The sequence below is a fragment of the Octopus bimaculoides genome, chromosome 3, assembly GCF_001194135.2.
Source record: "Octopus bimaculoides isolate UCB-OBI-ISO-001 chromosome 3, ASM119413v2, whole genome shotgun sequence".
NCBI classification, from domain to species: Eukaryota; Metazoa; Mollusca; class Cephalopoda; order Octopoda; family Octopodidae; genus Octopus; species Octopus bimaculoides.
Window position 1 is genome coordinate 161,781,269 of NC_068983.1, and position 10,261 is coordinate 161,791,529.

The 10,261-nt window shown below is 37.3% G+C and overlaps 1 protein-coding gene across 1 annotated transcript in view; it reads left to right on the forward strand.

Annotated features, from left to right (window-relative positions):
- LOC106867201 (cullin-associated NEDD8-dissociated protein 1) overlaps positions 1 to 10,261 on the forward strand; it is a 71,616-nt gene that overhangs the window by 53,210 nt on the left and 8,145 nt on the right. The window contains exons 25-29 of the mRNA XM_014912008.2: positions 1,119 to 1,213; positions 2,850 to 2,953; positions 3,849 to 3,916; positions 8,208 to 8,397; positions 9,794 to 9,982. Of these exons, the coding sequence (XP_014767494.1) occupies positions 1,119 to 1,213; positions 2,850 to 2,953; positions 3,849 to 3,916; positions 8,208 to 8,397; positions 9,794 to 9,982 (646 nt within the window). The remainder of the gene's footprint in view (positions 1 to 1,118; positions 1,214 to 2,849; positions 2,954 to 3,848; positions 3,917 to 8,207; positions 8,398 to 9,793; positions 9,983 to 10,261) is intronic.

The following is a 10,261-nucleotide window of genomic DNA, read 5'->3' on the forward strand; positions in this document are numbered from 1 at the left end:
CAGTCCACCTCCTCACTCTTCTTGCTTTATCCTCCACTTTCTCCTATGTCCTGTTCTTTGCATATTCTCCCCCCCCCCCAATCACATCTGCTCTGTTAGTCTCTCCACTACTACCCTCTCTTCATACTTTAACCTATCTTAACTTCTCCCTACCCTGCAGCATTGCAATTTTAACACAAGCATCATTCAATCTTCCCTTCACTGTGTGGCGAAGACCTTTGTTGCCAGCAACAGTTGTCCCTCCATAAATTTTCTCCAACCCATTCTTATTCTGGTCACTACGTGTGAAAGCGCATGGCTTAGTGGTTAGAGTAATTGGCTCACTATTGTAAGGGTGTGAGTTTGATTCCTAGCAGTGCAATGTGGCCTTGAGCAAGACACTTCATTTTATGTTGCTCCAGTCCACTCCAGCTGGCAAAAATGAGTTGTGACTGTAATTCTAAGGGCCAGACTTGTCACATTCTGTGTCACACTGCATCTCTCTGAGAACTACGTTAAGGGTACACGTGTCTGTGGAATGCTCAGCCACTTGCACATTAATTTCACAAGCAGGCTGTTCTGTTGATCAGATCAACTGGAACGCTCGTCTTCATAACCAACAGTGTGCCGGTTTAAATACCTCCAGAGCAGCCCCCTCGCTTACTAATTACATCTAGGTAACAAAAGCTATCAACTACTTCTGGTGAACCGTCCAGGCATTCAAGGAAGTCTGTGTCCAATGTGTTCATAACAGACACTACTTCAGTGCATCCATCACAAATAAAACCAATCATCATCGCCTCTACCCTGAAATTGCTGGCCTTGTGCCAAAATGTGAAACTAATATGACACTATTATATGTTTGATTGTTATGATAATATTGATTGCTTGATGCTGGTTATGATTAATATTATGTTTATGATTTGTTTACTTAAACATGCTTGTTAATATTGATTATTTTACCACGAAATCCTTTCAGAGAAACTGACCACACCAGTACATGTAAACAATTGTTTAATTGTTTCCATAATTAATCTCTTTGAAAGAACATTTGATGTTAGAAGTTACGAAAGTTTATCTCCACTGAAAATATTCTTTTCCTTTAAAAGACTGATATTGATTATTTTTCTCTTCTTTAGAGATCTTAGTGGATATGGTAAGATCGAGAATGTGATATTAGAATCATTTTCATCCCAGAATGAAGAAATAAAAGCGGCCGCATCTTATGCTTTAGGTCAGTTGCATTTCTTTTCTCTTACAGTTTTCTGCTGGCTTTGTGAGTATGTGTAGGTCAGAGTTGTGGTAAGTATTTCCAGTACATTGATATCTCTGCAGAATTTTCTTGTCTCTTCGTCATCATCATTTAACGTCTTGCTTTCCATGCTGGCATGGGTTGGACGGTTTGACTCAGGACTGGCAGGCCAGGAGGCTGCACCGGCTCCACTCTGATCTGGCAAGGCTTCTACAGCTGGATCTAGTGGGTGCTTTTTTATGTGCCACCAGCACGGGAGCCAACCAGTCAGGCAGCACTGGTATCAACCACGCTTGAATGGTGTTTTTTACGCACCACTGGCACGGGAGCCAGTCAGGCGGCACTCATTTTTTAAACATGATTGTGCAAGATGCAAGTTTATAATTGTCTGCTGATTTTAAGTAAAAGGAAAATGTGGTATTGGAAAGTTGATTGTTAAGTCTGGAGATGAAAGGGTTAGAAATGAGTGTGGTTCTACACTTCATGGACAGGTGGGTTTTGTGAGATATAAAGGAAAAGGGTCAACCCTTTAGCATTCAGATTATTCAGTTAAATGTAATGCCTGTTCATTCACATTGTTTTTAATTTATCATCCTTTATCTTATAGCTTTCAGATTTTAATGATGTAACCTCGCCTGTGTTTGTGCCACATAAAAGTCCACTCTGCTGAGTGGCTGGTGGGGCAGCCAGCTGTAAAACTCCTGCCAAAACAGTCACAGAAGTCTGGTACAGGCTTCTGCCTGGCTAGCTCTTGTCAAACCATTCTATCCACACCAGCATGGAAGGCGGACATTAAACGATGATATATTTTTAGAATGATATTGAAGGGTAGGTGTGATAGATGGATCTAACTAGTTTGAACATAAGCCAGGTAGCATATTTTGGCTGGATATGGCCTGTTTAAATGCTAAGGGGTTAAGAGGAAGTGGATGGCAGTTGGCATGTTCTGAAGAACCAATTTTATTATTCTTGTGGTAACAGAAGCAACATTGTGTGATGGTGTCTCCTAACATATTTCCTTTGATGAGAAATGGATGTAATGGTTGTGTGCAGTGACACTCTTCTTCCTCGAAATAAATGTTTCTATTTCAACCTGTTAAATGTAAATAAATCCTGTTGAAAATAGAAGTGAATGTCTTCAACAGTAGAATCAACTGATATTGAGTGGGCAGCTAATATTATATAAATGACTCTACAGGCCACAACCATACCTGTTATATATTCTAAAATTAAACGGTATATTCTCAATTTCTTGTGTGATTTACTGCTGTAGTATTATTATTATTATTACTACTACTACTACTACTACTACCCTTCGCGCATAAGTGAAAGCAGGGTATTGTAATAACTCTTCTTTATGAGTTTGCAAAATTACTGGAAAATGGCTGAACGGATTTTCATCAAATTTGGCAGAAATAATCATTGGGTGAGTGGCTTGAAATGACGAAAATTTGGTACCAGTTGAGCAGGGGGGTGGGGCAATGTAATCGACTCATCCCTTCCCCCAAAGTTGCTGTCTTGTGGTAAAATTTGAAACCATTATCATTATTATCATCATCATAATTATTATTATTATTATTACTACTACTACTACTACTTCTTTTTATAATACTTTCAGGTAATGTCAGTGTGGGTAATTTGACTTACTTCCTGCCATTTGTATTACAAGAAATCAAGAATCAACCTAAAAGACAATATCTGTTATTACATTCTCTAAAAGAGGTAAGTTGAATTTTAGTATTACTTTTGAGTCAGCAATTCATAAACTAATTCTTAGTCCCTTCTTGGTATATTGGTGATCCTGATTTCACTGTGAATATACATATTTTTAAGTCCTACACCACCAGCCTGTTGACCTAATTTCTCTGTGTTCAGGGTGTTCTGCACTCATAACATCCACATTGTAACCATTTGAAATATCTTGGTTATTCAAGAAGTGGAAATCATACACTTCAAGAATTCAACTTCATCCAAAACCAACTTTCATCCCTGGGATGGTGTAAATAATATCTTAAGGAGACAACACAATAAATGCTGGCTGCTGGGGAGATCAGTTTTTAGTACAGTTTACACTTGGCTATTGCAATTAATGAGACAAAAGATTAATTTTCACAGTGTAACATGGTGTAGTGGTTCAAATGGAATTTATTATTGTTATTTATGTTGTTAGCAAATCCATGAGAATGAAAGGTAAAATACATCTCAACAGGATTTCCTTTGAAAACATAAAAATAAGAGGCTCTTCTTATTTCTTATTTCTTTATTGCCCACAAGGGGCTAAACATAGAGGGGACAAACAAGGACAAACAAAGGGATAAAGTCGATTACATCGACCCCAGTACGAAACTGGTACTTAATTTATCGACCCCAAAAGGATGAAAGGCAAAGTCGACCTTGGCGGAATTTGAACTCAGAACGTAACGGCAGACAAAATACGGCTAAGCATTTCGCCCGGTGTGCTAACGATTCGGCCAGCTCGCCGCCTTCTCTCTAGTTTCTGCCAACACTCAGCTGCATTGCAACTCAACATTCTCTTAATTTTCCTCCTTTCAAAGCAAACTTTGATTCGTTGAAATAACTGATGCATTAATATTTCAAATGTTTTTTATATTTTTAGATAATTAGCTGCCAGTCAGTTAATGAATCCACTGTTGATAACTTGAAACCTTATGTAGAAGACATTTGGTATGTAATTACTTTCCCTGTTAATATTTATTACTAATTATAACCATAACCAAGTATATCCTGCTGTAATTTATAAACCATTTAACAAATGGAATTTATTTCCTTTTACTCTTTTACTTGTTTCAGTCATTTGACTGTGGCCATGCTGGAGCACCGCCTTTAGTCAAGCAAATCGACCCCACGACTTATTCTTTGGAAGCCTAGCACTTATTCTATCGGTCTCTTTTGCCGAACTGCTAAGTTACGGGGACGTAAACACACCAGCATCGGTTTTCAAGCGATGTTGGGAGGGACAAACATATACACACACACATACATACGTACATATATATATATATATATATATATATATATATATATATATATATATATATATATATATATACACACACACACGACGGGCTTCTTTCAGTTTCCATCTACTAAATCCACCCACAAGGCTTTGGTCGGCCCAAGGCTATAGTAGAAGACACTTGCCCAAGGTGCCACGCAGTGGGACTGAACCCAGAACCATGTGGTTGGTAAGCAAGCTACTTACCACACAGCCACTCCCACGCCTTTTCTACAAGATCTACATTTGTATTCAGTCATGTTACTAAGTTTTACATTTAGTTTCTCTCTCCATAGTTTTAAATAGTTTTCCTATTCTCTCCCCAATTTTCCTCTTCATTGATCAAAGCATCGCAGCTGCTCTGTTGGAAGTCTTAGACAACTGACCGTCTTCAGTTTTTTGTGTTAACCTATTGTATAATCCTCTTGAGCAAAGCTTATCATTCAGTTTGCTTCATTATATTAGGTTAACAAATATGTCCCATACAGAGATAAATTGGTAAATATTGGAAAAGATATCCAGCTGTAATAACTGTTGTTACCAACAGAAAGAAAATTTTCAATTCAATAAAAACAATGCAACTCAATTTAACATGAAAAAAATTAATACAAAGCTGTTTTTATAAAAAGAGAACTTAAAATGAAAAAAAAAATCATCTGTTTCTGTTATTTTAATTTTACATTCCTGAAAAACCTGTCTGTCTTTGAGAACTACCGTTGCCTCAAGAAGGCCCAGATTGGACATTATTGCAAAATGGAATAAATCTAGACCTTTGGCCTCTTTTATTTATTTCCTGCCATTTCACCATTAATAGACTCATTTCGTTGTATTTTTTTCTGTTCCTCTCTTAACCCTCCTTCATTTATTTATTCTTGGTGCTGGTTACACATTTCCAATCTCTCTCCATCAGTGACATTAACCAAAGTGAGCAGCAAAGTCTTTTACTTTTGGACATTTCATAATATATTCATTGCTTGATGCTGGTTATGATTAATATTATGTTTATGATTAATGACATTATTGTTTGTGTGTTTGTTTACTTAAACATGCTTGTTAATATTGATTATTTTACCACAAAATCCTTTCAGAGAAACTGACCACACCAGTACCTGTAAACAATCGTTTAATTTATATATATATATATATATATATATAGCTTCTTCACTACTGCAAAAGTGTGCTGAAGATGCCAAAATTCCTGGATATTAGTGTGAAACCATAGCAGGGAACTATATAATTTAATTTGGTCATCCAGAAGGGAAAAAATGGCTGGATTTCAAGAGTTTTCATTCAAGTATGGACACATCTGAATCGAGTTCCATTTAGTCACTTGGTTGCACACATACTCTTTTACTTGTTTCAGTCATTTAACTGTGGCCATGCTGGAGCACCGCCTTTAGTCGAGCAAATCGACCCCAAAACTTATTCTTTAGAAGCCTAGTATTTATTCTATCGGCCTCTTTTGCCGAACCACTAAGTTACGGGGACATAAACACATACATACACATACATATATATATATATATATACATACATATATACAACTGGCTTCTTTCAGTTTCCGTCTACCAAATTCACTCATGGCTTTGGTTGGCCCGAGGCTATAGTAGAAGACACTTGCCCAAGGTGCCACGCAGTGGAACTGAACCCGGAACCATGTGGTTTGTAAGCAAGCTATTTACCACACAGCCACTCCTACGCCTATATTTAAAAAAAAAAAAAAACTAAAAAAAAAAATCCATGAAGATTATGCAGTTCAGGCTACAGGGTTAAAAACGAATGATAATAATAATAATCCTTTATACTAAAGGAACAAGGCCTGAAATTTGTGGGGAGGGGAGTAGTCGATTACATCAACCCCAGTGTTTCACTGGTACTTAATTTATTGACCACAAAAGGATGGAAGGCAAAGTTGACCATGGCGGAATTTGAACTTAGAACATAACGATGGGCAAAATACTGCTTAGCATTTCGTCCAGTGTGCTAATGACTCTGCCAGCTCAACACATTAATGATAATAATAATAATAATAATAATAATCACTCCTTGATTTTTGTTCTTATCATCACAGGAGCTCTCTCTCTCTCTCTTACTTCTGATATTATTGATCTCAGACTGGAAAGGTTTCTAAAACCAGCTTCAATATTTATTTTTCAAACTGATTTTTATTTATTTTTGTCCAACTAGAAATCACTCATTAAATATTCTACCTCTTTACTCTGTTACTTTCCATAATTTGTCTGCTAATTTAATAAACTTTGTGGAACAAATAATTATATATAAATGCTGACAACTATGAAGGTATGTGGGTCAAATGCAAGGAAGGTCTTAATGTTATAACAAACATCCAGTGAAACGGTACTTGGAATGTGCCAACTATTTAGAAATAGTGACAGTGAGAAACTCCTGAAAGTCTATAAACTGTTTCTGGCAGCTCTTGGTGTTGAGTGTTGTTATTGGTGAGAGCCGAGTAAGGAAAGGATGGAAATTGTTCAGGGAGTTAGTTGCTTACCAACCACATGGTTCCAGGTTCAGTCCCACTGTGTGGCACCTTGGGCAAGTGTATTTCGACAATAGCCTCAGGCCAACCAAAGCCCTGTGAGTGGATTTGGTAGGTGGAAACTGAAAGAAGCCTGTCGTATATATATGTATATGTTTGTGTGCCTGTGTTTGTTTCCCCCCCCACCACCACCACCACCATCGCTTGACAACTGATGCTAGTGTGTTTATGTCCTCATAACTTAGTGGTTCGGCAAAAGTGGCTGACAGAATAAGTATTAGGCTTACAGAGAATAAGTCTTGGGGTCGATTTGCTTGACTAAAGGTGGTGCTCCAGCATGGCCGCAGTCAAACGACTGAAACAAGTAAAAGAATAAAAGAATATATGCTGATGTTCTAGTTCTCATAGCTGATTCTATAGGAAAATTAGAGAAGAAATTTCAGGCATGGAAGTCAAACCTAGAATCAAGGGTGTTTTACTACATGATAACGAGATCAAGATATTGCATATGGAACATCTAGGACTGCAGCACAATTTGTAAGATGTTGGGAGGAAATGGTAGATTGTAGGATATTGGTTCTGCCATCATTGCCTCCTCCCTTCCTTCCCCCACTACTGTGTTGTTGTTGTTGCTGTGTGACCCTGCCCCCATGATTAGCATGCATTTTGCCCCAGTCCTTTGTCATCTTTCTCAGGTTTATTCATTTGATATCCACTTTCACCATTTCCTCACACTACTTTGCCTTTCTTCATCTATAAAATTCTTCTTGTCTTGCTTAGAAAAATCCATATCGCTGTTATGTGCCATACACATCACATTGCCATGCTAATACAAACTTTTCTCTCACACATTACCTCTTGTTCTTCCTATAGCCTAACCTTGCACTTCCAGTGGTACAGTTTCACTTCATTTCTCTACTGTTTTTACATAACCTCATACAATGGCATCTCATTATTTCCCTCCAAATATGAAAAGTCATAGCACACATTTCTCTACACTTTGTCATTTCAAGGCCCAAAAGGATGTGAAACTACTCACTTGAAATCAGAGAGAGATAAGATGTGGTTTTGTTCAGAAGGAAGATAATTGTTTTAATGTGTTTCTTAACAAGAAAGTTTATATTTTAAACTTGAAGTTAAAAATTATACTTCTTAAAATGAATATAAAAAGTACTTCTGCCACATAAAAACCACCCAGCAAACTCTGTAAAGTGGTTGGCATTAAGAAAGGCTGTAGAAGCCAAGCCAAAATAGATAACAGGAATGTGGTACAGTTCTCTGGCTTGCCAGCACTATGGAAAATGGATGTGTGGCAGCAGCAGCAGTAGTTTTTTAATTTCTTTTTACTTTTTTTAAAAGTTTGTCTGAAAATGTTTCAAAGAATTGTTGTGTTCTTTTAGAATTTTACAAATATTTCTTTTTCTGGATTTTCTCAAATGTATTTTTTCTATTTCCAACAGGTCTATGTTATTTGCCCATTGTGAATGCCCTGAGGAAGGAACACGAAATGTTGTATCAGAATGTCTAGGGAAATTAACTCTAATTGACCCTTCAACACTGTTGAATAACCTTAAAAGTTATTTAGATTCTCCCTCCCCCTATACAAGGAGCACTGTTGTTACAGCTGTTAAATTCACCATATCAGACCAGGTAAAGCATGCAATTTATACTGTTATTTACACTTAGTTATAATTTACTTTGTTCCTAATAATTAAAATAAATAAAATTAATTTCAGGTACAAGTATGGCTGTGTGGTTAAAAAGTTTACTTCCCAACCACATGGTTCTGGGTTCAGTCCTTCTGCGTGATACCTTGGGCCAGTGTCTTCTACTATAGCCTTTGGCCAACCAAAGCCTTGTGATTGGATCTGGTAGACAGAAACTGAAAGAAGCCCTTTGTGTGTATGAGGTTGTGTATGTTTGTAGCTCCTTGTCTTGAAAGGATACTTGTAAATGAGTCTCACTGTCGCACACTGAGTGTCATTCATTTCTAATATTCTCCAAGAACATGTCAGGCCATGGGGAAGCACTTACTGATTGCCCTGATAGTTTTTAAACAGATGTTAAAATTTTCCAAACCAAACCTACTTCTGCTGCCACAGAAGTACGGTCGTAAAATGGTTTGAAAATGAAATTAAAAATATGGATGTTGATTCTTTCTAAATTAATTTCATAAGAAATACACAGACACACTGATTGTATTTGACTTCCTTTCTACCTCTGTGTGTGTGTGTGTTAGCATAATGACCTTTCCAAAATACAACAAAATCTGTTTCAATACATCATTACACTTCAAGAATCTTGTAAACCAAATACAAAAATGTAATTAAACTTGATATTACTTCTTAATTGAGCTGTCAGAATCACATGATATGGGAATTCTGGCAAATTCTCGTTTGCTACTATCTGTGCACTTTTATGTACCAAGTCACCACAAGACAGGTTCTCTCAGGGCTAATAACAAAGTATTTGGTGTTCTAACAGGACATCCATGTTAAGTTGGATATAAAGATTACCTTTTGATATTAATACTGCTTCCATTGCTGATAATTAATAAGTAGTAATTAACGTGGTGAGCTGGCAGAAACGTTAGCACACCGAGCGAAATGCTTAGCGGTACTTTGTCTGTCTTTACATTCCGAGTTCAAATTCCACTGAGGGCAACTTTGCTTTGCAGCCTTTCAGGGTTGATAAAGTAAGTACCAGTTGTGTACTGGGGTTGATCTAATCGATTAGCCCTACTCCCCAAAAAAACTTCAGGCCTTGTGCCTAGAGTAGAAGAGAATCGTTAGCACACCCAGCGAAATGCTTAGCGGCATTTTCTTGGTCTTTACGTTCTGAGTTCAAATTCCACCGAGGTCGACTTTGCTTTTCATCCTTTCAGAGTCGATAAAGTACTAGTTGCGTACTGGAGTCGATCTAATTGATTGGCCCCACTCCCCCCAAAATTTCAGGCCTAGTGCCTAGAATAGAAAAGAATATTAAGTAGTAATTTTGTTTCTTGTTTCATTTTGTTAATTTTATTTTTTTCATTTTCTCTTCTTAGCCACAAGGAATAGATTCCTTACTTCGAACATATATTGGTGATTTCTTGAAAACATTACAAGATCCCGACTTAAATGTACGCCGAGTTGCTCTGATAACTTTTAATTCTGCTGCACATAACAAACCTTCTCTTATTCGAGACTTATTGGATTCTATTCTTCCACATCTTTACCATGAAACAAAAGTCAGAGTAAGTCCATTTTTTTTACCTTTTACTACTTGGCTTCGGTTATTAGGTTGTGGCCAGGCTGGGGTACTGCCCTCAAGAATTTTTAGTCGAATAAATCGACCCCCAGGACTTCATTATTTTAAAAACCTGGTAATTATTCTGTTGTTGTTGTTTTTTTTTTTGCCAAACTGCTAAGTTACAAGGAGCCAGTCAGGCAGTACTGGCATCGACCAGGCTTGAATGGTGCTTTTTACATGTCACAGGCATGGGACCAGTCAGGTGGCACCAGCATTGACCATG